Source organism: Drosophila kikkawai, chromosome 3L (assembly GCF_030179895.1).
Source record: "Drosophila kikkawai strain 14028-0561.14 chromosome 3L, DkikHiC1v2, whole genome shotgun sequence".
Taxonomy (NCBI): Eukaryota; Metazoa; Arthropoda; class Insecta; order Diptera; family Drosophilidae; genus Drosophila; species Drosophila kikkawai.
The window spans coordinates 6,473,687-6,501,656 of NC_091730.1; the positions used below are offsets into that span (position 1 = coordinate 6,473,687).

A 27,970-nucleotide genomic window follows, 5' to 3' on the forward strand; every position below is an offset into this window, starting at 1 on the left:
CTGTGCCCGGCACTTCGCTGTCTATCAAGCTATCCGTGGTGCTGTCCAGCAGAGTAGGCGTTTCAGGGAGTGCCGGAGGCTTCTGGGCAATGGGGCTGCTCTTTTGCACCAAGGGATCGAATTCGTCGAGATTCAGCTTGGACTCGTCCGCAGTGCTGTTCTCTCCACTCTGATCCGACAAGTCAAAGTCGTAGTTGATGTTGGTCAGGCCGCCTTGGAACTCGGAGCCCAGCATCATTACATCTCCGTCGTTGCCTTCTGTCGTCACAGGGTCCTCCAACAGGGACACGGCATCAAAGGCGGCATAATTGAACATGGGTGATGCAAAGAGATGGTCGGCTGGCTGCAGATTCTGTTGCAACGGGGACAGACGGCCCATGGACCCAATGCTGGTGTCTTTCAGGGATAGGCCAGAGTCTTCAGGAGCTACTGAGGGCTTTGCCAAGCTGGTAGCCGCTGTCAAAGATTGGGTGGTCAATGAACCGCCGCCGCCACTCAGCACATTGGCTTGATAATGGCCCGCCTCGTTGTCGCTGAGGAGATGGGCTCGCGCTTGTCCGATGAGAAAGGCGGGCGTTTTGATGGGCAGCAGGTTAAGCGGCGCCTTGGCTATCACCGTGTCCACCCGTTCGGTCACCTCCCTTTGGAACTCGATTAGCTCCTTCTCGAAGGAAGCGATGCCAGAGCTTATTAGGGCGTTCCTCTTCTGCAGCCCCTCCATGCGCTTCATGTTCTCCGATATCAGGTGCAGGCTCTCGCAGGCCAAAAGAGCGCTTTCCCACGGCGTGCTGTATGGTTGCTGGCCGGACATCAATGCCCCGAACTCCTCACTGCTGATGCCCAGACTCTCGCCATTCAGATTCTCGATGAAGGCAATGGCCGAGCAGAGATTGGTGAAATAGTAGCCGCCCTCGCCGCTCATCACCCGCGAGGCGTTCGTGAAGCGCGTCACGAAATTGATGTTGCTGTGCAGGCGCACGGGATTGGCCTTAAGCACCACAAAGATCAATGCGGGCAGGAAGTCATCGGCACTGGCCGGACCTCCAGTTGCCCGCTTCAGCAGCTCGAAGATGTGCCGGCAGCAGCGAACGGTGCACTGGAGTTTCTCCTGGGGCGAGTAATACGAATCGATGCCGACCAGCTCCGATATGGCATTGTACACCAGATCCCGGGCCTCCGCATTGACCTCGTCGATGCTGCAGTCCAGATGCTTGGCCGTTATCCAGCTCAGCTGGCGTATGCGCTTCTGAACCTTCACATCGCTGTCCTCATCCTCGGTGAAGTACGGACTGAAGAGGAATCTGCAAAATAATGTGCATTCCCTCATTAAAGATAAACGAACATTCTTGCGGCAGTGATATCTGCCTTGGGGATGACTCACTTGTGGTTCTGCGTCATCACCACCTTCTCAAAGAAGTCAATGGCACTATCACGATCCTCGTTGGTGGCAATCTCAAAGCTGGGATCATTGTGTACGATGTCTGAGACCTTGGTGTAGGCATTCTGCACGGCGTCCGAGAGCTCATCCACATTCTTGGCGCTGTTACCGTTGATATACTTGCGTATTTCGCTGTCCAAGCGCTGGATCTCCAGTTTAAGCTTGCGTTTGCCGTCGTCGGGAATGCGAAGCTGGCGCAGCTGCAGCAGGAACTGACCCTCTGTGGGATCGGGCACATGGCTGCGCTGCTGGGTGACTGTGGATAATTTGTATAAATAAACCTATAAAGCCTAAGGCTTTCCGCCTTACTTTTCTGAGCTCCCGCCTGTAGAGTTTTTTGCAAAACGGTCGTGAATTTCTTCTTTTGCAGGGTGCCTGAGGTTTCTGCTGCTTCCTGTTTTCTTGGCTGCTGCTCCCCTCGCCCCTGACCGTGGTGACCATGCTGTGGGGATCTTCGATCTGTGAAGCCAGGGGCGTGGCCGGGAGCCAGGCCTGCTGTTTCGCCAGCCTTCTCTGCAAAGGGCCACTTCATGACTGAGGGTTCGAAAAAAACCGAGAGCGGGACTTACGCCTCAGCTTCCGTTGCTTATCGTTGAACTTTTCTCGGAAGCACATCGAACAGAGGCCGTCGTTCTGGGGAGTCCCGTAGAATCCGCAGCCAGTGCGGCACTTCAGGTCCTGCTGCCCCAGGCGCAGCGAGGGAGGTCGGGCAGCCGTTGCCATCTTGAGGGGCCGAGTGTTCTGATCGGGAGCTGGTCTCTGGTTGCTAATCTCTGGCCGTGGCTGGTCTTTGTTTTGGTTTTTTTGTGCGAAATGTCGGAGATAATAAATAATTCATAGAGATGGGAATGAGTCGATTTTACCGTCGAGACTATCGATTCATTAGGTATCGTGAAGTATGAGTTCCACCACTAGGAATAATTCGAATTCAAAGTGTGGCCAACGTACAACAATATGCACTGAAAAAATTAAGTATGGGAAGACGATGCTTGTGTACCCTTGCAATTCGCAATTTGATTAGAGGCAGAATTGGCTGTTAATGTTGATCAAGAATATATATGATTTATAAGGTCGGAAATGACTCCTTCACAGCGTTCCTATCTTCTGACTAAAATTATAATACCATCAAAAGGGGTATTGTAATTTAAATATTACAATATTTAGCAATTAATAAAACACAGATTTATGTTTCACTAAAATTCAATTTTAGCATACTTTATTGGAAAAGAAAACATTTAAACTGCAACTGAGGGGAATCTCTTGCTCAATTTTGATGGAATACATTAAGTAAAATCGTAGTGCCTTACGAAACGCTTCAAAATACACATTCAAAGTTCTTTTTTACGCACACAAACAATTTTAAAAACCAGTTACACACATTTTTGGTTGGTTTTCGCGTTAGCAAAGTTGATAAAGTCGTTACATTTAGGACGGTTACACACATACACACGAAGAATGCAATTTCTGGTAGGGTCTCAAACAGTATTAGTTCACAACAACGATTCGAAAAAGCTCAGAAACGACAGAGTTCTATAGACTAAGACTAGGCTAAGAATTTGCAAAAGTTTCGTCCTAACTGCTTTACACGTGCATCAATCTTGTTCCCAATGAAAAACCTAGGCCTGCAAATAAACCTCTAGACCTCTGCCCCTTAACTTAATTGACGCTCCCCCGAAGACGCAGTCAGCTACCAACAACTCGACTAGTTCAAACGCTACCTCTACCTCTAACTCTAGTTCATCTAAATTTGTTCTCTTTCTTTTTGTCTAGCAGTAAAAAGATTTGGAAAAAACCATCGGCGTTTTTGTTTTTTGATTAGTCTTAAAAATTGCTAATACTATTCTGCTAATTTCATCAAAATGCAACCTTGCCTCGTCCCGTGCTCAACTACTACAGATAGTTACGTATACTTAACATGATGGTTCTCATTTCCGTTTCCGTTTCCGTCTCCGTTTCCGTTTCCGTTCACTTTCCTTTCGCAATTCAAACGTTTCGAAAAAGTCTCGTGTATAGTTTTGAACTTGAATTTAACACTACTTATGATGCTTTTGCTTTGGCTTCTTTTTTTTAGGTTTCGTATGCGATCAACTCTTAAAGCTAAAAAATGTAAGTATCGGTAACACGTTTTCAACAGTTATGCCGCCATTTTGGTTATAGGTTTTTGATTAAACATTCTTTGGTTTTTTGATTTGTTCGTATGTGGTTGTGTGTGAGTGGATATCAATTCCCTACAAAAGAGTTGCATTGGTAAAAAATTCAAGTCTAACGATTTGCTTCAATAAATTCCTTGTCCCAATTCGCGGTTGTATGGGGAATCAGTTTTGGCGGATCTGATGACACTGGTTCTTGTTCTGACTTTAATTAATGAGTACCCTGTTTTTTAACTAGTTCTTTATATTAGGTTAATATTGAAGTAAAGTACAGGCTGGAAAGGGTTATAAGTAGATTAAAATTAAACTGAAATAAATTAACACAACAAAGAATAAATGAGTAAAAAAATGTTTTTAGGAACTTTTCCAAGAATCTTGAGTAAAATATATCAGCTTTAAGGAAGGATTTCGACAAGGGATTAATGTAAATATATTATGGACCCCTTCTAGCATGTACTGTACTCTTTATGAACTCTCTAGGACTCTACAAAAGATCTTTTAAAAAGTCAGCAATTGTTTTGGTTCCTTGGGACGCTCTTGATCTGGTTAACTGAAGTACTTGAGGCCCGCAATCAGCATAAATTTCTCAATAAATAACTCCGAGTCCAGGACAGCTATGTGAGCCGCCCGACCAATCAGTGTATTAGCCGTATGAGGCAGAGCGTGATGGACATCAAAGCGAGCCAAAGTCAGTTCCGGCCGGGCTAGTATCGGGGCTATGACATTGTGAACCATTTCTCTGAAACATATATATAATATAATTTTAAAATAACCTCTTTTATAGGCAACATTTATACAAATATCACCTGTAAATGGTGCCCAGAGTAGAGCTATCCCGCATGGCAGCCTTGCACAGCTCCAATCGTGCGGAATGCGCTGGCACATAACGATCCTGGCTGGAGCCGCAGAGCAGAATGTTCTTGAAGTGATGCAGGGTGCTTCTCTGGCTGAGCCTGTACAGGAAGCTGTTCCTCATGTCAGTGGTGTCGCGCATGCAAAGCTGCAGCAGGGAACCGGATTTCTTCCACTTTTGCATAAACCACATGCCTGAAAGGGATTAAGAGGTAAGTAAGAATCATTCCGGTTCCTGGGTATCGTGACCTTACCCATATTAACCAGTCCACTGGTATTGTAGAGAGTACCCAAGTGCGGACCCGAGAGCGAGAGGAAGGTGTGCAGGCGCGGCAGCAGAGGACGCATCTGAGGCCTGGCCAAGGCGCTCCTCACAATGATTGTGCCCAGGGAATGGGCCACGAACGAGATGCGAACAGGATTCAGAGCGCAGCTATCGATATGGTAGAGTATCTCGGTTACCAGCCTAAAGGAAAGCCCAAAAGAAGATAAAGATATTCACATAACTCGAAATTCACACCCACCGATCAGTCATGGTGTCAAAGTCAGAGAAGGTGTCTCCCTGGTTTCGTTCTGACATGAGAAACTCCAGGTTCACTCCCGGCAGTCCCAGCTCTAGGTAGGTGCGCACCAACCTTAAATCCGCCGAGTTACCATCCAGTCCGTGGACGCAGATGACTAGATGCATGCCGTTGGGCGAGAAGGCGCGGTACTCGTCGCTGATGTAGAAGTAGGGCAGCTCGGAGGCCAGCTGGACGTAGTCTGAGTATATGCTGCCCTGATACTTGATTTGCTTGCGGAACTCCTCGCGGTACTTTTCAAACTCCAAGAGGGATATGCTGGGCGGCGCCTCCTGGACAGCGGCGGAGGCCTGTCCCTTCCGCTTGTGCTTGCCAGCGGGATGAGAACTGTTGCCCGGTGGCTTGGCCGCCCGTACCTGCCCATTGGAGTTCTCCTTATTCTCGTCCTGCTCGGCGTCCAAGCCATTACTGCCATTGATGGCATGTGACTTGCATTGATGGCTCAGCGGATTCGGGAGATTCTGTGGCCTCTTCAGCTCTGCCAGGCTGTGGGATTTCAGTACGGGCTTATTGGTGAAGATGGCTGGTGTGGAGATTGGTCGCAGGGACTCGTAGATGTGGTAGACCGGATTATCGATGGCACCCACCGGTTGGCGCTCCTTGAGCGGCGGCGGAGGCAAATGGCAGGTCACCTGGATCTTGGCTTTGCCACTTGGAGGAAGTGAGGCGGGAATAGGAACGGCAACGGCAACGGTAGAAGGAACAGGGAGAGGTGCCGCAGAGGGTGCTGGTTCTGGTGGCGGATCCCGGAACTCGTCGGGCGGCGGTGGAGCCAGGGCGGCCAAAGCCAGCTCCTGTTCTTGGTCTTGAAACTGCTGAGGTGGTGGCAGGCAGACCGCGTCCAGGGGCTGCATGTCCTTCAGACTGGTAATGTCAAAGTCCGACTTGGACTTGCCCGTGGAGTTGGCAGTCTTGTGGCGATTCCTGCGTGGCGGCGGCTCCATCTCCTCCACCTCCGTGGACTCTCCGTTGGGCAGGTGACGCAGTCGGTCCAACTGGAAGCGGGAGCGTTCCTTCTTGATATTCACAGTCACCGAGGACACTTTCTTGTGTACCTCCGGCGGCTGACGAGCTGGGGTTCTGCTCTGACTGGAGGTCCCCGTTTGTCTCTTCCGCGTCTTGTGGGGATGTTGTTGCTGGAGTTGTTGCTGCTCCAGGACCTTCTGAAGGCGCAGGCGCAGCTGTTCCCCGTTCAGACGCGTCTCCATGGCCATACCCATGCCTAGGTTAAGCTGCGTATGCCGCTGTCGTTGATTATTCAGACCCGCCGTGCTGGTGATGGTGTCCGGACTGGAGATGGCCAACGAGCTTCTCCGACTACTTACCCAGCCGCTCTCCTCACTCAGTGAGGAGGTGGAGTTGCTCCTTTGCCGTCTCAACTGCGAGTCCGAATCGAATTCAGGCGGAGGAGCCAGATTGGGCAGGGACTCACTGAACCCACTGGTGTTGGGATCGCTGCTGGTGGTGTTGTTGTTGCTCGTTCCATTGCCATTGCCGCCGCCAGCGCCTTCGAGGCGGAAGGGCACGCTGTTGGAACTCAGCATCTGGAGCTTCTGCATCATGTCGCTCTCGGAACTGCTGGACTCTTTCCTGAGTTGGCCCTGGCGCAGCATCTCCTTGATGTCCGACACTCTCACGCGGGCAATCTCCACGGCACGCGGTATCTGCGAGGAGCTGCTCCGCGGCATCGTTGTATGCTGTGTCGGCGGTGGCGGCGGATACGAGTTCCTCGGCGGCACCATCGACTTGGGCAGCGAGTTGTAGCCATTGGTGCACTGCTGTCCCTGCTGCGCCGACTGTCCCTGTTGCTGCTGCTGCGCTGTGCTGTGCTGCTGCTTGGGAGGATTCAGTAGCTTGATCTCGTGCAGGTAATCGAACTTCCCGTAGCGTTGCCGGAACTCACAAATGTTCCTCATCAGGTCATCCGCCTGGAGACGCGGCAACGTGTGGATGGTCGTTGGTGGCGCCGGATTCGTGGGCAATCCTTCACAGCCATCGAGTTGATCCAGGGACTTGCTGTGCCGCGCCGGGAGACTGGAGTCCAAATCGAGATCCTCCAGCAGACCTGTGACCGAGTGCCGGGAGAGATTGTGGCGTAGTGCCGCTGTGGGGGCTGGAGGAGCAGGAGCCTGCTCTTTGCTGGGAGCTATGGTCAGGCTGGCCTGAAGTACTTCCCCGCCCAAGGCGAAGCGTGGTGTGACCACGCACTTGGCATGCGGATGAGCCGGACCGGAGCCGTTGGTCTGCGGGTAGTCGTAGTCGAAGTGGCAGGCCAGGCAGTCCTTGATCCCGTTCAGGCTGCTACTCGAGTGGGTCTTATCAACCTTTTTCTTCTGACAGCCGCCGACCCCACCACCAATGGACACCGATTCGTCCAGCTGGGGATCGCTGCCGGAGCGCCTTCGTCCATAGCTGCTACCCGGCGTCACATAGCGATCCTCAAAGATGAGGGGCAGTGAGGAGGCGTCGCCATCGATGGGCGTACAGTGAACGGGAAGCGGGGGCAGGGACTGAAGATAGCGGCTCCTCCGTGCAAGCTCTGCAATGGCCACATAGCCCTGACAGTGACCCAGCGATGGTGATCCATTGGCCTGCTCTTGACAGCCAGCGGCAGCCGCATGACGCGGTTGCTCCAGCACAAAGAAACCCTCGGCAAAGCGTCGCACTCTCAGGATGTGATGCTTCCGCGCCAGCAGCGTGTGCACCGCCGTGGAGGATCGGGAGGCCAGGAGCACGCGGCGCCACCAGAAGATGCTCTCCGCACACAGCTGGGCAATGTCCGAATTGGCACGAATGGCAAAGTCCTCCTCCGCCTCCAGTTGCTTGGCTTGATCCAGCAGCAGCTGGAGCCGCTCGCCAGTATCGTTCTCCCTTAGAGGCGGCGATCCAATCTGCGAGTTGATGCTCGGCGGCAGCACGGTACTGAACTCATTGAGTGTCGCCTTCAACTGCTCGATGGCGCCCAGAAGCAGGCAGCAGATCTCCCGATGTATGGCCCGGGACTGGAGCAGACGCCCTGCAGGACCGCCGCTGCATTTGGTGGTGCCACCTATCTGAGGACCAAAGAACACTGCCTCCAGGGGACCCGGTGAGGTGTTACCCCGGCAGCTCAGCTTGCCGGCACTCCAAGGCTTCGAGCTTCGAGGGGCACTGAAAAAAATAGAGAATATTCCACAGAAAAATTGGGAATTAGACTTTAATATTTGGGAAACAAATGGACTATGTTGCTCTTCAGTGAGTGAACTAGAAGAGGTGTTCATTCGTTCACTTGTTCACTTGCTTTCAAATTTAATTAGTTGTATCCTCATTTCATAAACTTTTTTCTTATATTTTTTTAACAGTTTTCTTGCTTCTAAATATTTTTAATTTAAATTAAGTTACTTAACAAGGGAACCACAGAGTGAACAAGTGAACACTGACTTGCATCTAATAGTTACTATATACCAAATAGATTTATACATCAAAAAGTGACTAATATATAAAGAGAGATTCGGACAGACAAGTACATCAAGCACTCCTGGCCACAGAAACTACACCAACTACGTGAACCGAGCGAAATTTAGACAGTAACGAAGTTTACGTAGGATTTATGATGATTTCTTACCAGAATTTCATGTACGAGAACATGCTTCGCCTGCCGTGTTGATTCCGTTATTAAGGGTGATATTGGTATGGATAATACGAGTATATTTTGGATTGTATCGATACCAAATATATATCGTTGGAGCGCAAAAAATGAGATAAATGAATCGGAGATTATAATAAATGATACCGTGGTTGATTTTGAACTATGGGTTTTCTTTCGAGGAGAACTAGGTGTGATAAAGTTATGAGAGGTGAGATAGGAATAGAAGTCTTAATAAGTCTAATTTTATATTTACAAAATATATACAGAACCAAATTAAAATAAATTTAGTTCGATAAAAGAAATAGTCTTTTCTTTATTTATTGATTTTAACATAAGAAATACAGGGAAATACGTTGATCTTAGGAAGTATAAAAAATTGATAGAATTGCTACTTATTGAAAGTCTAATTAAAATTAGTAGAAGAAAAATTAAATTATAGTGTTCCTATAGTATTCTGTAATAAAGCAAACTATTTTAAAGAACTAAGTTCATTTTTAACTCATGCAAAAAACTTCAAAACTTCAAAGATTCTTTTAAAGATTATTTTAATGAAAAAAATCCTTCTTAAATAAAATCCTCACAAAAACTATAAAAAAGAACTAAAAAAAGAGTTCCAATGAGGATTTCCCAGGATATTCTGAACCTTAAACTTTGACAAAAGGAAAAAGGAAATGCTTTATTATTCCATGCCCGGGAAACCTGAAAAGTTTTCATGGCCCAAAAGCCAAGAAAATCATCCGCTAACGATTTAATCCCAGAAACACTTTAAAGTTTTGCGTGCCTCCCGAAACCAATCCGGCTCCGATTTCGGACATGATTGCAGGACCTGCCTCATCCTGCCGCTATGCCGAGAGATAATCAGGCAATTTACAGCTTCGCTGGGGCACTTTGCTGATGTGTAATCAGCATGAATATATCCTCATCGGGCCAAAGGCCAAGGTCAACATGGGATTCCTCGCTGTTCCCCGAGATGAGGTGATATTTTATTCATTCGAACAAGCCGGGGAGTCGGCGAGTTGAGTCAATTTCAAATTCCGTTTCGTATACGGTTCGAAAAGGATTCCCCTCCGCACGAGGACTACAAATTGCTACGTCGAGGAGGAGGAGGCTTTGGTGCTCGGAAGCACAACTTTTTTCTTTTCGGCAATACAAAACAGATTAAAGAATTAGGCGCAGGATGCAAAACTTTCGTGGAGAAAAAAATAATGGAGAGGAGGATAAGAAACTTAGATGGAAGTCAAAATTGAGCTCTGCAAGAAGCTTGTGCCCGAGATCCTTCTTCATTCTTGTTAGTTCTTGGTTTGTGTACTTTTTTGTCGCAACATTCCAGGAGCTAGCAGGAGCAGGAACCAAGGGACAATTGCAATGCGAGAGTCATTAAAATTTATGCCTCGACATTTTTATCCGGCGCTCTTTGTATGCACTGGGAGTAGAAGCAGGAGGCGAGGGCTTTGTTGCCTGTGTGCAATTTTAATGAGTTGGAAATGATTTGTGCGGGTAACTGGCCTACGTAGTCCTTCTCCCCTCCTGTTATGTCCTGTCGTGTTACGCTGATGCTGCAGTCCCCACGCAACAGGACACAAGAGGAGGTCGAGGTGGAGACTCCTGGCCCCATCCTGGATTTATGCAGCCCCTGCGTTGCGTTCAATTTACTGTGAAAAATATGACTATATCAACGTTGACATTAGAGATCATGTTGTCATCTCCAGTTTGCATCTCGCCTAGCACTCGAACCCCTAGATACACTAGGAGAAATTAAGTCTGAATGTGCTTAATAGCAAAAGAAATATTAATTCCATTTTTAAATAATGAATCTGAAGGAAATTTCCTTTTAAAATCCAAAGAAAGCCTTTATTTTTCATTTCTTAAGCTCCCCAAACTCTTTTTCTCTGTCTTGAAAGACTCTCCCCCCTTTTCTCTGAGTGTTCCCTTATACTCACTTGATGTACGGCTGATGGAGGGCCACGAGACTGGCGTGAATGCCCACGCTGATGGCCGCCAGGTGAAAATAGTCGAACAGCACAGGCAGGTGATAGTGTAGGCCGCGTCCCGGATGAAAGTTCAACTGCAGACTCCTGGTGGAGGCCAGTGTCAGTGTAGTGCTACCGCCAGAGAAGCTGCCCATTCTACCATCGCCACCTCCGTGTCCATTGAGGCTGCTGGAGCCGTTTTGTTCCCCAAACCAGAGCTCCAGCTGCAAGGAGAACTCGGCCCGTTCAATGGACTCCTTCAGGTGACGACTGTCAACTGCAAAAATTGAGAGGAATTGAGAGAGGAAAAAATCAAATAAAAATCTTGAATGGCAGGGATGGAAGTCTATGCAATATTAAGTAGGGTTTCCTAGGGGATTTTGGCTAAAACTTAAGCAAACTTTTTGAAAACGTAATAAATATGGTTAAGATATACAAATTAAAATGCATGTTTGTATTGTAATTACAAACAAAATACGAATATTAAGTCTTAGTTTGCATCCCTGATGATGAGAAAGAGGCTCCATCTTGGGGTTTATTGAACTGCAAATCCCTGGGATAAATGCGGCAGAAAATCCTGCATGCAAACATTGAGTCCACTCTCTTCGAAAAACATTTCCCATTTCCCCAACATATTTCCAGCAGTCGATTTCAATTCCGTCTTCGGCTTATTTGTTTTTCTATTGATTTTCGTTTAGGTTCCTCGAAAAGAGGGTGGTAACTACTCGTACCACGGAATAGTGGGGTTTGCCGGATGTGGTGGGTGGCCTGCCTCTAAACCCCAAACAAAATGGGTTAATGTCCGGGTAGTTGTGCATGCGGCAAAGACAACTCAAAATTCATTGAGAGACCGCAAATATCGTTGGCCGGAAACCAAGGAATCGATGAGTCAGGATAATGTTGTCCTAGATCGATGGACTTGTTTCTGGGTAGCTCCTCAATCAATTAGGTTTCATTGTTTACTCCCATAACATGGCAAGCCATTAAGTCTACTTGATTAAGTTTATGTTTTTGCTAATAATATATTCTTAAACGCTTTCTTTAACTAATTTAAGTACTTGTTTTTCCATAAAAGAACCCTATTTTAAATATTTCATTTAACTTCAAGGGAAAAAGAAATGCCATATATATTTTACAAAGAAGCTTAGCTCTTTTTCCTAACAAAATTATATTTTTTTGTTTAAGGCCATAACTTTTGGGTATCTTATTATTTAGCAAATAGCTAAATTATATTTTTTATGAACTCGTAAAGTTGGCAGGACATTTTTTATGTGCTTTACCCAGGGATTTCTTTTTGATTAAAGTTTCTTAGCTGCCTTTAGCAACAAGTGAGCTGAACTTAATCGCTGCCGGCCACACATTTTCTGAATCCATCAATATTTCCGATTATTCCACCTGCCACTCCATAATAATAACCATCAGAGTTTACCAATGTTTTCCTTTTACAGTCTCCAGTGAGTGAAAATGTTAATCAAATTCAATTTGCTTGCCATGTCGATGGTGGTTTATGGGGCAGCTACTTAGGACTCCAGCTACACGTGTGTGTGTGTGTGTGTTTGGGGGCCATAAAATTCATTTGTTTTCATAAAATAAGGATTTATCCCCATAGATGCCAGAAGAAGGCAATAAAACAGAATCAAAGAAGATGCGCACATTGCAGGGCTCCTTTATTCCTTGTTGAGATTTGCTTGGTCTCCCGCATCACTCATCCGCCATGTGGTCCGTGTGGTGACAATTGCTTTTGGCTGGAATAATTTTAAATGCCGAGAAGGAGATTTTCACAAGAGTCTCCACAGCTCGACACAGTTTATTTTATTGTCTGTGCGCTGCAGTAACCCACTATACAAGGGTGCACAGAAAAAAAATAGTTAAAGCAAAAAGAAAGAAATATAAAACAGTATAAAAATAGGTACTTAACCTATTAATAAATTTTAAATTACTTAAACAGATTTCTTATATTTTTAAAGATTTAAAATCCTTAGAATATTTTATTTTTATTAAATTTCTTTGCTCTCCCATATTTAAAACCAATTTTTTTCTGCCTGCTCGTGCGAGAAGATAAATTGCACAGTTAGTGGAAAAAGCGGAAAAGCGCAGGACGTTTGGGGAAAAACCAAAACAATCGCATACACAAACGACACACACACACACACACACGCATAACATCAACAACAGAGACTGAAAGCTGTCAAGTAAAAAGTTACTCTTGTTGCTGGTTCCTGCGGTGGCTCCTCTGCGGATTCCCCTCCCAGATGCCACCACCACACATGCTTGGGAAACTTGTCCAAATGAATTAATCACTTTACCCAGCAGCCAAGTGGATGATGTTTCCATTGTTTTGTTGGCCGACGAAAGGCGAGGCGAAAAAACAATAAGGACTCAAGTTGAGCTAGGAAAAGCTAAGGGGAAATGTGGGGAAAACGTGGGGGAAATAGGCGCTGTCTGTCAAGTGCTCATCATTCTCGCACTTTTGCGAGAGCAAAATGCCGGCACCTTGCGCTTTTTATTCCCTTACACAATACCCCCATAAATATTCGAATAAAAATATCTCTTTATATTTTTATCCACCATTTCCACGCTTCGCATGTGTGTTTATATATGTATTTATATTTTCCTGGTGTTTTCCGCTTTTATTTCAGCTCTTGTTACTGCGAAAATTTACTTTCAATTTGATATTTTCTCGCCTTTTGTTTTTTATGAGAATTTTTATAGTGTTTTATGGGGTGCTCTGGGCCGCGTGTTAAATATATTTTTATGTATGATTTAGTGATACGAAAAATATATATTTCCATTATTAAGGCATGAATATTGTAAGCTAAACTGAGGAATGAAATATTTAATAACTTTAAAAGCTTCCAACATGCTTTGAATTGCTTTTAAATTGTTTTCTTTATCTTAACTAAATCTTCTGCCTTGTGCTAAAAATAATTACGTAAACTTTATCATAAACTTTAACGCATTTTCAACACTTTGCAGCTCTCTTTCATTCGAGCAGCTGCCTAATCTATTACCGAATTGTTTACTTTTTATTCCACTTTACACTTGGCCTTCTTCTACCTTGTGCTGTGCGTCTGGTTTTTTGTGTTAACAGTATAAAAAAAAACTGGGTCAATGTGTGTGGCCAAGTTTTTCCATTTTCTTTGGCAGAAAATAAGGCAGAAGCAGTGGCTTCTAAATGGAGTTTCCCCAACTTGCCGTAATTGCATTTCCAGGCGGAGGAGCTGCAGAAATCCTTTTAGCTGCAGCCAGCAATAAATGCAATTAGGTGGAAATATCCCCCCCCACCGAAAGTTTCAGCATCTGTCCCGTGTGGTCATCATCTGGCTCCATTTCCACACCCACTGTCACGCCCACTGATCCCTGCTCGGAGCATTCCCAAAGCTCCAGGGCCAGCGGCAAACTTTGTCCGGTCTCTGACAATTTGATTTATATTTCCAATCGAACAATAAACTCATTTCGGGTCGGAAAGTTTTGCTGTCCGCTGACTGGACGAGTGATTTGGTGTCTGGTTAGCCGCGTTCTGGGCGACATTTTATTTTTTGTCGATTTTTTTGGTTTTTTTTTTTGGTTTTTTGTTGGCTTTTGCCATCGAAATGCCACCAATGCGGCAATCGGGGAATTCTTCGCATTCTTGGCACTCGCAAAAGTGCAAATTTCTAGCACGGCCTACTTGGCATACATTTAAATAATTTTTGTAATATTATATTTGGGTTTATTGGTAAAAAATTAATATAAATTTCAAGTTTAATTAAACTTATACTTTAAATGAGATCAAATATGAATAATTCTATTAAAAAAATAATGCAACAAGTTGAGATAAAATAAAAATAAAATTGAACAATTTTCCTTGTTTTAATCTACTCACCTAAAAGATGACTCCGAAAGTGGATAATGTCGCGTAAAGGCACCTCCTCATTCCGATAGAGTATCTGAAAGATGCGCGAGGCACCGCTGCCGTTGATAACCGAGGCGGAGGAGCAGCTGCCCGCCAGTGAGGCATTCCCCAGGTTTCCACTGCCTTCGCCCGGTGACAATTCGCCTCGCTCGCTGTCGCTGCTGCCATGGTCGGTGGCATTGCCGGTGGCGTTGGCCGATCCGGAGCCGGATCCGGAACCCAGGCCGTTCGCGTGTCCGTTCTGTTTGCCGGGGCCGCTGGCATCCGGAATGCTCGTCTCCACCTGGACGGGCAGACGGGGCGAAACACGTAGGCCACAACGCACCTGGTAGAGGCTGCAACGTGGGGGAAGAAAAGAGGTGGAAAACCGGGAGAATAATCAATTTTACCATTCAATAAATCTTGGACATAAGGGGGAACACCAATAAGCAACGTCAGCCCTTTAAATTAATATTGTGCATACATTTTGGGTACACTTAAAATTATGCTTTAAATTCTTTTACTAATAATATCTTTGGAATTTGCTTTTTAAATTGGTAATAGTAATTTATTTCATATATTTGTTACGATTATATCAAAATTTTTCTGTAGAATATATATTTTTTAAACCTGACAAATTCCCATGTCAACTTTTTTGCCATATTTAATTTCTTCTACAATCAACGACTGTCCAAACATTTAAAGATCAGAGCAAGTAAAGCCTCAATTCCCAAGAGTTGTGTCGACCAGTGACACTTTGGTCATCGGCAGCAGCGTCATTTCGCAGTGACAGGCAAACAAAGGAAAATCAAGGAAAAACACACATGAAAATCAGCCCAAGCCAAGTGTTTGATTTTTCTTTTTTTATTCACTGTCGTTTATTTGCGTACATTTTTGTATCTGTTTCCCTTTCCTTTTTTTTATATATATATTTTTAAAACACGAGCTGCTACCCGGTAATCTTCAAGAGCAACAGAAACAGCAACAAATTGAAATCCCATAAACACTCGGCTGACAATTAGTGAGTGCTTCGGTCAGTACACCGCCACTTGCCCCCTCTTTATTTGCTGCATTTTGCGTTTTGTTTGCTCAACACTACGAGCTCTCTCGGCGAGTGTGCACAACAAATTGCAGAAAAATTAACAAATTCATTTGATATTTTTCTGTAGCAAGAGCGAGCCGTGTGTAATGTCCCAGTTGACCTGAATTCCCTCAATGTTTGCATATAATTACCAAGTGCAATTCATCATCATTAATCTGCAAACATAAAAGTACTAATTGCTAGTTTGTGTTCTTTAGAGATTTCATAAATAAATCTTTAAGCTCCTAAGCTGCATGCTAATGGCAGTATAAGTGCTGCCGAATAAACACTAAAGTTTATTAGAAGTAGTAGAAATACTTGGAAATATTTGTTAAACACTCAAGAACGATTGGGTTTTATGGTCTACTAAAAATGTGGAAAAAACATAGGAAATATGAAAGAAAAATCTGAAATAATTTAGTAAACATTTATTTTATTCTTGCTATATAGCGTAGATATTTTTACCATTTAAAACTACCTTGATTTAAGATTGAAGTTTACTTTCACCTAAGTTAAACCTCATATTCCATAGCAAATTAATGAAATAAAAGCAATACGCTGTCTTGTCACCAGAATTTGTCAGGACTTTAAGTTAAGTTTGCCAAAAGCATTTGCCAGCTTATCGATCAATTTCGATGGCGTTGTAATCAAAAGTTTATTCGTATTTATTTTGTTGCTTTACGTGCTGTGTGGAATGAATACGGCCCAGTGATTGAGGAGGGCTCTTAAAACGTGGCGACAAACACTCACCCGCGCTGAAACAAATCCACATTGAAGAACTTGTGCAGCTCCACGGAGAACTCGATGGTGGCCTGGAGGTCACCCATGATTCCTTGACCGCCCAAGGGGCTTCTCCTCCACGACCTGCTACTTGTGGCCGGCTCAAGTTGTCAGCAAGTTCATTGGCTCCTCCCTGGCAATAAAGACCAAAAAAGAAATACAAAAATGTGCGATAAGTTTTTACTTTTATTTATTCTTTCTTGTTATTTTTTTTGGCGCTGACTGCATAACCCCTGGCAATATTGGCGTTGCAGCTTTTGCCAAGTTCGATTTGCCGTGCTCTCAATAAATTTATTGGCAACAACTATTGACAGCTTGGGCAATTGATTGGCCCGTAATTGTGCGAGGAAACTGTGCCAAGTGGGTGAATTTCACCGAGCACAGTTTATGGCCGTGGGCGCGGGTTACTTGGGTTACACAGGAAAAATAAAAGCGGAAGTGGTCACGAAAATTGTGTGTTTTCATACCAAAATGGGTCATATTTCTTATTTAGTATTTCTTGTTTAGTTTTTATGGGTTTTGTGGGACAATATAATAGTTTTCCCTATTTTTGTCTAGTTTTAGACACGCATTTTTAGGCTTCCTGGAACTAAAGCTAGAAATTAAGAGAAAATTCATTGTAAAGTTTTTATTTTTAAATTTGTATTATTATTATAAAATCCACAGATTTCTTAACAATATAAATTTCATTGAAATCTTAAGGCGAAAGTACATGAATTTCCACTATTGTTATATATTTTCTTTTAATTTTCCGTGCAGGAGCAGACTTACTGTGTATGTGTGTATGTTTGGATGTGTTGTGAGGTTAGCGGGTCAGCCACAACAACAGCAAATGGAATAACAACAAAAGTGTAACCAGAAATGGGGGAAGCCCCGCCACGATGTCATACAAATGGGGACAAAAGCGAAAGGAAGACAGCGACAACAACTTTTAATCGCCAAACAACAAAAGCTCCTTTTTTTGTTACCCCAGCGAAAGCGAGAGGGAAAGCGAGCGAGCGAGCGAGTCAGGCAGTCAGTCAGTCGCCTGTGAAGCCCGCGCCTACAATAACATTAATGTGCTGCAGTTAATGCCACCCCCAACCCAACGCCCCCTTGAGGCCCCCTCTTTTCGGTGACCTCGCTTGTTGTTGACACAATGGAAGCAAGGCAAGAAAACTGCTGCTGTTGCCGCTTCTGCTCCTGGATTTACACGCAGAAAAGGTTTTCTTAAAGATAATTCTATTAATATTTAATATTTATTAAAAATTTGTTTTAATCTTAAAAAAGAACCTGAATAATTTTCTTTATATTAATCTTTATTTTTTAATTTTCAATTTGATATAATGAACATAAAATTATTATTTATAATTAAATTTAAAGAATGTAGAAATGTGATGCCTTACATTTTCCTATATTTCTTGTAAAACTAGTTGAAATCCCCCTCGTTTCGTGTATTTTCTCTCTGTGTACTCTTTTTCCTGCTGATGAAAGAGTTCTCTGTTCTTCGTGTGGATTTTTTAAGGATGGCCTGGCAAAGGGAACAAGTCTGCTCTCTATCCCTCATCCGTTGTCTGCCTGATGTTTGCCTCATTGTCAATGTGGGTTAACCTAAGTGAGCCAAGAGGCTACAGTTTCAGTCGAAATTATAAGGATTATTTTACTAGAAGGTTAATTTTAGGAAATCATTTAAATCATTGATTAACAAAAGCTCACTAAAATTTTCTATATGCCAAAAAATTTTTTTAATTTGATTCTAATTATTGAAAAAATTAGTTTATCAGTCAATTTATAATCTTTAAAATACTATTATTTAATAAATTATTAAATGCTTAAATACTAAAAAAAAGAATAAAGTTCTTCTAAATCTTTCTGCTCATCAAAATATAAATTTCCCTTCTTCTTGTTAGTAAAATCCCCTTGTAGTTTAATACCCAAATAATTCCAAAATAGTTCCTCTAACTTGAATGGGTCTTTTGTCATAAGTTTAGAGGTTAGTTCGCTTGATATCTAGATTTAAGCGACTTTGACTTATAGTGGCAGACCGCACTGTCTCGCTGCTGTTGCTGCTGCAACTCGGTAAAGTGAAAGTGATGATGCCATTTGTTAGCAAAGTCCTTAAACCTCTCGCTCGCTTTCTATCCTTGCCATCCTTATTCACCCTCCTTCTAGCCACTCCCATTCCCGCTTTTATCTCATGATGTATGGGCAAATGTTGACGCTACATTTTGACTTACTTTGTCATTAAGTGTTTGTAAGTACAAGTCCCAACCAATTCCCTTCTCCTCAAATATTTGTGTTCATGAATTCGAAACGCTAAGCGGCTTCGGCTTTAGCTTTGGCTTTTGCTTTTTGGAAATTAAAAGCAAATTTGCTTGTTAGTTTTCGCCTAGACAAACACACCCAAATGCAAAGTACGTCGAGCGTGGCGAATGCTTCTTTAACTTTCCACAGGCATTACGCATACGCCGCGTTGTCTGAGCGAAATATATGCAATAACAACTTTTCCGTTTTGGGGTTAAGGCAGGCGGCAGCATCAGGAAACTGGGTCAAATCTAAAGTTCACGCAAAAAAAACCAAAATTGTGAATAAAGTGCCAACACAATGAGTGCGCGCAAAGAATGAGAAATTTCTATATACATATAACAGGAAGCGGAAACTTTTTTAAAAGCTCAACCAAAACACATTTGTGTGCACGGGATGAAGTGGAAAGTGTAGCAGGGGGGAAGGGAGGGGATTAAAAATGGGGAAAGCCGAACCATAATGAGGATTTTTTGGCCACAGAAGCACTGGCTGAAAGGCTAAACGCATTTATCAAGTTTCTAATTGAAAATAATAAAATAAAAAGCGGACTTCCGCCAAAGAAAAAGTTTCTAATGGAAAACTGCACAAAAGGCCATTGAATAAATGTGGCCAAAACTAAAATTATAAACACTTTTAGCTGTGAACTTTTTATAACATTTTTTAAAAGAGAAATATTTCGTTTATGATATTCTAGATTTTATAGTAGTTTTGTTTCTCAAACTTTTCATCTCAAAACTTGTTCACTCTTATTGATTTTTCAATGAAAACATTAAAAAATAAATCCCAAAACACAACAGGTGCTCACTTTGTTACAAATTTGGCAACGTTTAATAATAATAAACAAAATGAGCTGTGAACTATAACAGGACCACTAAGGGGTACGCACGGGAGTGTAACCATAAAAATAAAGCTACAAAAGCCACTTGAGTCACTTATCGAAACAAAAGCAAAGCCAAACAAAGACACAAAGACCCCAAAACATAAGCCCAGCATTTCCGATCGAAGAGAAGGCACCTCATCCCCTAGTTTCTATTCCATTCTATTTGTTTTTTTTCCCTTTTGCTTCCTTCTCTGGGCCATCCTATCCAAACTGTCGATGACAACGGCCTCATAAACGGGAGAAATCAAATCGTTCGTGCTTATCATCGTAATGATTATCCCTAATGTCCTGGCGCTGGGCCGAAAAGGGACTTCCGCGAGAAGGAAATGAGAAAGGGACCGAGGCTATCTCCTAAAGTATCCCCAGGAACCTTCGCCTTCTGCCCGACTTCGTTTTACGTTACGTGTGCCCTAAATTATCGCCGCCTCGTTTCGTTGTCTGGCCCAAGTCCAAATAGTGCACCTGAAGAAAAAGTCTAGTAAGTAATTAAGTAAAGTGTTAAGTAGTAACTAAGGTATTTTGTGGAGCACAGAAACTTGTGTTTATATTTCCTACTCATTTTCTAGTTATCTATTTTCCTGTATTATTTTTCCCACTGCAAAATAGGGAGAGTGCTAAAAAGAGGAGTTGGCCACGCACGGGCCGTCAATGGCAGACAAACGAGGGTTGGGAAGTGGTTGCTTTCCCGCTTTTCCCACTTTTACCCACAGCCAGATGAAGATAAGTTGGTGACCCCGGCACGTCCTGTTTTTTACGTCTTGCCTCCGGACCTCCCAGAAAGAGAGCGTGTGTCTCTTCCACTTGTTTTGATAAATATTGCTAGTGAGTATCAGGAGGGGGGTGGAGGGGGCGTACGCACACACACACATAAAACATGGTGTGTGAATGTGCTAATGTCTCTAAGGTCGTCGGGGCCCCGGTTGATGAATGGAAATGAAAATGCTTTCATGTTCATATTTCAATTTAATGCCACAGGCCGCTGGTCGAATTTCCTTTCGGGTAGCCTCTCTCTTTTCCTCTCTTCCTTTTTTTTTGGTCTCGATTTCAAGGTCGTAAATTCAATTAATTTCCTCTTCAAGCCCGACTTTATGATTGTGCAAAATTAATTAAAATATTTTCTGTATCGGCTTCAAAGATTGCCCGGCAACCGGCTGAAGCTCCTTGAAATTAATGTAGGAGCTTCCTTCAAGGAGCTCGATTTCATAGTCCTTTTGCATTTGTTTTTGTACCTTTAAGTCCTGAAACTGGGATAACCAAGTAAATTAAGTTGCCTGCAACTTGGAGAGGAATATTTTGCTTTGCCTCATGAAATTTAAAACCAAGACCAAGAGTCTGAGAAGCAAAAGGAAACTTTCTGTTGATTGTTATCTTTTTTCTTTCTTTTTGGTTACCAGAAAAACACACACCGAAATGGAGATGCAGAGGAAAAGCTCTTTGGTTGCTGGCCAGCAACTTTTGGTTACCTTCCACATCCTCCATTATCCAGCATCCCCATGGCGACTTCCTCTGCAGTCAGACGGAGCCGGAAATAGGCAATTTCATATCAGACAATTTCAACGACCGATTTGTTTGGCTCACTGCCGTCGCGTCGCCCGGAATGGCGAACTAAAACATGTGTTCAGCCCTTAAATTATTCATCAACTCGGAAAGTTAACCGGGCGGGGCTCTAACTCTGGTCGCCGCATTTTCCCAGGCATCTCATAAAAAATGCCCTCGAGTGCCGGCATCGTCGCCTTCCGTCCGTGAGCATGAAAATTATTTTCTCTGGCCTCCAAAACTCTTTTCCCCACCGTCCATATTGTGGCACAATAAAACAAGCAGAAAACATTTATAGTAGAAAGGTATATCGACCTATGAGTTACTCAGTATGTTAGTTGCATTTGAGTACAGGTAATTTTTTGAAGGATTGATTTCCGAAATTATAAACAACACAAATCATATATGTAAGGGTTTACTTCATTAAAATTGTCATATAAAAAATCTTGAATTGCAGACACTTCCACCTGTACATACCCTTCCCAGCCATGTGCAAGTAGTACCCAGTAGCTAGCACAAAAAAAATTGCCAACAGTTGCAATTGCTGACGGAGAAGGGCCAAGAAAAAGGGGGTTGAAAAGGGGGTTGGGTTGAAAAGGCGGCTGTACAAATGGGTAAGAGAGGTGCTCGGGCTGAGGTAACTTGGCCAAGTGCATCGCGTGCCTGCCCGCCTGCCTGGGGGCCCATGAGAAGCCAGGGGCGCTTCGGCGGGCCACTTGCTCACGTTCACGTGTCGAGACCAGGCAAGGCCCACAAGGGGTTAAAGTCGCTGCGAGAACAATAAAGGGCGAGCCGAACAACTCAAGTGCGCAGCCAACAATAACACAGGAAGGCAGCACAAGAAAAAAACACAGAAGAGAAATACTGGGGAAAAGTTTAGGGGAAAAGCCACCGCCTAACAGGAAACTGGGAAAAGGAGATGGTCAAGATTGCACGTGGTAAACGTTGGTGGGAAAAGCGACGATTGAAACATCTAGGATGTCTCAATGCGGCCAGTCCTGTGGCCTCTTAACTGGAATTGAAGTGGAGGAGGCACGAACCAACAAATGAAACATTGCGCAGGGGCTCAGCAGAGCTTTGCGAAATGAAATGGAAATGAAAAGTGCAAACAGAAGGGATCACCAAGGAGCCGACGATCTTGAATGGGTATTGTGAAATTTAAGTGGGGGATTCTACGGGAAAATTGTACTTTAAACTGGGATCTAAAAATGTATGTACATTTGAGCTTAAAGGACCCTCTTCTGCAGCTGGAATAATTGAATTAAATAAATTATTTAGTTGTTGCCTGCAACATCATAATTTGCTCAACTTTCAGATGCATAGCCGAGGACAGCCCTCAGCCGGATGACTTAATTATATGCAGCAAGCATCCACATCCTATCCCTAGTAGGAGTTGCTACTCCCACTGCCGCCCCTGCTGCATAGATGATGAAGCACCCTAACCACTTGGTTAACTCCAACAAAGCTCAACGAGTTGGGGGGCCATTGTGCACGAGCATGTGAGCACCTGAAGGACCTCCAGTGTTTGGACCCGTCTCTTTCCCCTAATGAAAATGGAGACTTGAATTGGCAGCAGACCGAAACGGTGGGCAGGAGGAGGTAGGAAACCACGGGCTGGGGGGGCGTGGAAAAATTGAATTGAGCCTTTTTATGCGACCAGCAGCAGACTGACGACGACGGAACAGAACGGAACAGGATATTTCATTACATTTAAGCATGCATGGCTAAGCAGGAGAAGGATTCGCTGGAAAAGGCAAGGGTTGGACTTAGATAGAGTTACGCCCACGTGGAATAAAAAAAAATAAAAGGAAACATTGTTGAAATGGGCAAATATTGGCTCAAGTGACGGCAATAAAAAGAGTCAACCCTCAAGCACCTAAGGGTTCTGCCTAATGTTACCTGGATCTCATTTAATGTGGGGAGTATTCAGTTTGTAACTCAAATATATAGTCTTATATGTTTGTAAGTAATCACTAAAATATATTTTAATTTCAAGAATACTTTTTAATGATTTACTTTCCCCAAAAACTTTTTCAAGAGTACCTCTTAGTCTAAACCTTGTTTTTTTAATGTTGAACTACCAATCCGTTTACCCCTTACGTCACCTGGCATTTCATCAATTGATGTCCCTTTGGTGTTATCCCAAATTTAACCCTAAAAGCTCACGATTGTCGACAGCAATTTCGATTTCCCCTTGATTGACAGCAGCCCGAGCAGACGAGAGTCCCCCGGCCCAAGAGCACGCCCACCTTTTTGCATAATTGCATACCTGGATAAGCAATATTTGTGCATATAAATATATGGCCCTTTATAGGTAGAGTTGAGCATACCAGACGAGTCATGTCATAGATCTTGACGAGCATAAAATAGTGGTAAAGAAGCCATTAAACCCTGTATGTCATGGTGACTTGGTCCTGGCATAAATTTTTATCGTCAGGGGAGGTCGATTCGTTACTTATATACACTTTTTTAAAGGGAAACTTAAACCGAAATAATTATTAAAATTGCGATTATATATCCTGTTTATCAGTATTTCCAAAATAAAGTAAATATTGTCTAAAGAAAATGTTTGTAGCCTGTATTTTTGACATTAAAATGCATCCCTGACACAACCCTATATTATAGTCGCCTTTCGGTTAGGTTGGTTTCGACTGGGTTGGGCTTTGGTAGTGGGCCGAGTTGCGTTATGTTATGCTGGCTTGTGTTTTTCCTGCCGCTCTGCGTTATGCGGCTGGCAGTTAACTGTGTCGTGACATGTGGCAAGCATAAAAGAACCGTAAAATGTCATGTTTGTTGTGGGCCGAACATGACGTGAAGTGGTCGAGATGGAGCGGAATACGAAAGTACGGAAATGCGGAACGGAACGGCTAGGGACAACCGGAGGAGGAGGGCTGGCAGAACGATGACGACTCTCGCAGTTGGCTGACATGTGACTCACGCATTTGCCGAAAGGTCGCAACAATAGGTGGGGTTCCGGGTGCTTTTTTGGGTGGGCTAATAGGTGGCCGTGTCAACACATAGCCAAATTACACTAGGCACGCAGCCGGCGAAACCGGAGAACCACAGGAAATTTCGGCGACGGCGGTTGGTAAGGATTTTTTAATAAACTCACAACGCGAGCCGAGTTGAGTAAGTCATGCGACGAGGAGGAGGAGGAGAAGGAGGAGGAGGAGGGCCAGCAAAGAGAGTGGTTTTTTTATGTAATTAATCGATATTTAATTGGAAGTCGGTATATATAAATAAAAGTAAAGTTCTGTTGGGTCTAGGATGCTATAAATTGCATTAGATTCATGGATATCGATTATATTTGATATGTAATCAGTGATTAATATACTGAGTTAAGTTAAAGAATCGATATTAATTATTTAAAATTGGAAATAATTGGTTTTTAGGTTGAATGTGAAGACAACACCCCATTAAAGATGTATGTTCTTAGTCACAAATCTTTTGAATAGTAATATTATATATATTAATCGATAAAAACGATAAAAACTGCACTATTTATTATCCAAAGTATTTTTTAAAATAGTTTTAAAAGAGTTTTGATTTAAGAAAATATATAAAACGAGTTCCTTATTAAAAATAAAATTATTCCATTGTTGTTTTGTATATTTTATGAACTTTTTTGACTATCGAAATTCCTGTAGTCGAGTGTTAGGCGCAGTTGTGTCTCCCATTTCGAGAGACCTGCCCTTAGTCCCTTTTTTGTTGACCATCAAATTTGCGAGCAAATGTCCCGTGCCCATCCGTCCCCGGTCATCCGAAATTCGTTTTAATTAAATGCATCATAAATTCTCGCACATTTCAACCGAAGACCGGAGGAGGGTTGTAGGCCCCACAAAAAAATACTGTGTCGAATCGCACTTGTCACTCAGTTTCGGATACTTTTCATTCCACTTTTGATTCACTTTTCTCTCTCGTTATTTTGTTGTTTTGTGTTTTTTTTTTGTTGCTTCTTTGTTTTTGGTTTTATGGCTTACGGAGGTTTTTGCCCTACAGAGAGGATGGATGCCCCTCGACCGTTTTTTTGTCGTCGCCCATTTTCTGTGTGCCACGTTGTTTGGCCATGAAAATCGGTATATTTATTTATAAATTTTTGCGTTTGCTCTGCGGTCTCTGCGTATGAAATGTTTTTGCAATTTAAAAATAATTAACCCAACGAAAATGTTGTTTGTTCAAAAGAATAGCATGTAAATGTGGGGGCATACCCCACAGCTTCTCCCCTGGGATTTGCAATATAATATGTTGTGGTTGCGTATAAAAATATCAAGTTGATGGGAGGGAGGAAATTGAGTTTTTGAGAGCTTATAATATTAAATTAATATAATAAAAGAAATTTTTTTAGTTCCATGTTTAAATGTGTTCGGCAAAGTTAATTCAGGGGCTTCTCAAAGAGGTTTAAACTAACTTTATACTAAAATAAAAATATTTAGTAATTTCTAGGGACATTTAAAAAGGGTTTCCCTACCAAATATCAAGTAACTACAAAAGGGACTATAAAAATTCTGTGGCCTTTTTCAGGGAACTCCACAAATCGAGGTGCCCGAGAGCCATTGAATTAATTAGGCTGCGACAACGAGGAACACTTTAAGCCAGGGCGGTCAAGTGGTGGGAGTGGCGATGGCGGTGGCAGTAACACACACTCTCTCCAGCAGTTTGCCCTAATTTTACTTTCTGCGATGTTATCAGGACACACACGCACACACAGAGATAGTCAGGGAGCCACCCGAAGAGACACACACTCTCTTTTATCTGAACTTTTCCTCTTCTATTTTTCCTTTTGTTTAAACTTTTCCGATGTCATAATTTACGCACTTCTTGGTTGGCCCCATGGACAATTATTATTTGCACTGGCCAGTTGACATTTCACCGCGCCTAGTCCTCTCCTCTCTCTCTCCGCCTTTTTTCCGGCTAATGAATTTCCCGAAAGGACGCTGGAACCGAGAGGCGAACGCCACGGAATTTGAATTTATGTGAATATATTTTATTCTCGGCTCTCGTGCTCAACGTTCGCAACGTGTGTGTGCTCGAGAATTTCCACCGCTCAACACGCACGTCCGTACCGGGAAAATGTCTACAACCAACTGCGCCGGAAAATGAGCACCGATAATCGTGAACCGAGACCTGAGAAATTGAGAACGGCCAACGGAGAACGCACCACGGAGTGCGTCGTGCTCTTGGCCGTGTTCTTCTGGCCAGAATGCTAAATTCAATTTACTTTTTGCATTTGTTTGAAAAGAGAAAAAAACGTTGGCATTCTCTTCGAGAGATTTGGCCAAGAAGAGAAAGTACTTTTTTTTGGAAACAAAGTGTTAGAGCTGCCGATGAACGAAGGCTGATTGATGGGAATTTAAATGTTCTGGCTGTGACGTCGGGGTGATAGGTGATTGATTAATTGGCCAAAATGACGGGAAACACTTTCAAAATTAATAGAAAATGGTGATACTAAAAGACTGCAAACAGAAAAGTATGTTTTTTATAAAGATGTTATGCTGTTAAAGTTTTGAAGCTTATATTAAAGTTGAAAAGATACTTTAGGATATATGTAATTTATGCCTTAGGTTTTTTAACAATTAAATTTGAATCTAAGAACTTTAAGAATAAAAAATTTATTACAAATAAATTATTACAAATATATTATTTACTATAATACTGAAATTAATTTACTCCACAAATTACAAATTATATTACAACATGGTTTTTAATTTTAATAAATAAAAATCATTATTTTTTAGTTCATAGTTATTTTGTTAATAATCATTTTTAATCTTTAAATTCACATAACTTTGATTTTTTGATTTATTTAATTAATATAAAAGTTTAATTGTAATGAATATAAAGAAACACAAATATTCCATATTTTGCAAACTGTTCAGATTTTTAAATGTTGTATTTTTTTATCCTTTCCTCACCAGCTGATTTCTCTTTGTTCATCGCTCTCTTCGTTTAAGTCCTGCGCCTGTGCCAGAGCTTTGCTCTCTTAAATCCCCAAAAACAACGAACAACTTACGTTAAGCACGTTTTTCAGGTCCTGTCTACTCCCCCGGGTCCTGTTCCTGTGACTAGCCCTTGCCGGCGGCGACTGTTCCGGCGGAGCAGCAGAAGGAGTAGAAGACCTGGGCCTTCGGAGGCGTGTTCTCCAACAGCTGGACACGAGGACAGATAACCGGGACAACCAAACAGACAGACAGACAGGCAGACACACAACGAGGAGGAGGCGCTGGCGCTGGCACTGGGATAAAAGAAAAGTCGCGAATCGCTGGCAACAATGTTCGCCGAAAGCTCTTCTCTCATCGCTGGAGCAGAACAAAGTAAATCATGGATGGAAATCTCAACGCCAAGTCCTTTTCTCCTTCTCTTTGCCTTCTCCTCGTCCTCGTCTCCGCCAGCTGATTATTTTATCAGCATTAGTTTTGTTTAGTTGCCACACAGAGAGTGAGAGAGAGGAGACAGACAGTCAGTCGGACAGACATACAGGTGGCTGCATTCCCTGGAGAAAAGGATATACACATATATATATATATATATAGTATGTATGTGCCTGCTGACAGGCACTTTCAATTTTATTTGCGCGCATTATGGCAAAACATGATTATTGGAGAGCGAGCGGGAGGCAAGTAGAAGGGCGCGAGGATTGCTCATACGCACCGTTGCACCCCGTGGGGAAAGCGCCGATGCTGATCAAATGATGAGCTTATTTTCACCCGCCCCCCACCCCCCGACAAAACCGGAGCTCTGCAAAATTAACGCGTCGCCACAATTGATGGATATCATTTTGTGGCTTAAAAAATTTGTATAGACGGCAGCAATAAAGCTAATTAAAAAATATATGGGAGGGATATAATCGTGAAATGTTATTATTATATGATTGAAATAAATGTAGAAATTATGTGATAAATCTTATTTAAAAAGGCAGG

At 43.1% G+C, this 27,970-nt stretch overlaps 2 protein-coding genes across 4 annotated transcripts in view; both read right to left on the reverse strand.

Annotated features, from left to right (window-relative positions):
• Rabex-5 (Rabaptin-5-associated exchange factor for Rab5) overlaps window positions 1-2,290 on the reverse strand; it is a 2,586-nt gene extending 296 nt beyond the window's left edge. Inside the window, exons 1-4 of the mRNA XM_017165763.3 lie at window positions 2,008-2,290; window positions 1,748-1,951; window positions 1,382-1,694; window positions 1-1,301 (exon numbers count right to left, since the gene is read on the reverse strand). The exon at window positions 1-1,301 is cut by the window's left edge and continues 296 nt beyond it. Of these exons, the coding sequence (XP_017021252.1) occupies window positions 1-1,301; window positions 1,382-1,694; window positions 1,748-1,951; window positions 2,008-2,161 (1,972 nt within the window). The 5' untranslated portion in view covers window positions 2,162-2,290. The remainder of the gene's footprint in view (window positions 1,302-1,381; window positions 1,695-1,747; window positions 1,952-2,007) is intronic.
• A 330-nt stretch (window positions 2,291-2,620) lies between these two features.
• Window positions 2,621-26,119, reverse strand: LOC108073946 (protein FAM135A). 3 transcript variants are annotated; one of them, XM_070285085.1, is made up of 9 exons: window positions 25,869-26,119; window positions 16,325-16,487; window positions 14,485-14,849; window positions 10,590-10,896; window positions 8,626-8,655; window positions 4,965-8,171; window positions 4,695-4,906; window positions 4,395-4,635; window positions 2,621-4,327 (listed from the first exon to the last, which is right to left on the reverse strand). In XM_070285085.1, the coding sequence occupies exons 2-9, from the start codon at window positions 16,399-16,401 to the stop codon at window positions 4,135-4,137; spliced, it is 4,632 nt and encodes a 1,543-aa protein (XP_070141186.1). In that variant the 5' UTR covers window positions 16,402-16,487; window positions 25,869-26,119; the 3' UTR covers window positions 2,621-4,134. The 3 variants fall into 3 exon arrangements, with proteins under 3 accessions (XP_070141186.1, XP_070141187.1, XP_070141188.1); XM_070285086.1 differs by lacking the exon at window positions 8,626-8,655; XM_070285087.1 differs by lacking the exons at window positions 8,626-8,655; window positions 10,590-10,896; window positions 14,485-14,849; window positions 16,325-16,487; window positions 25,869-26,119 and adding an exon at window positions 8,466-8,602.
• Window positions 26,120-27,970: the final 1,851 nt, after the last annotated feature.

Excerpts from the sequence above, each read along its gene's own strand:
- LOC108073946 (XM_070285085.1), bottom strand. The coding sequence starts at position 16,401 with ATGGGTGACCTCCAGGCCACCATCGAGTTCTCCGTGGAGCTGCACAAG. Across the intron at positions 14,850-16,324 it reads GTGGATTTGTTTCAGCGCGG|CCTCTACCAGGTGCGTTGTG; the intron begins GTGAGTGTTTGT and ends CCCACGTTGCAG. Across the intron at positions 4,636-4,694 it reads CAGTGGACTGGTTAATATGG|GCATGTGGTTTATGCAAAAG; the intron begins GTAAGGTCACGA and ends AATCCCTTTCAG.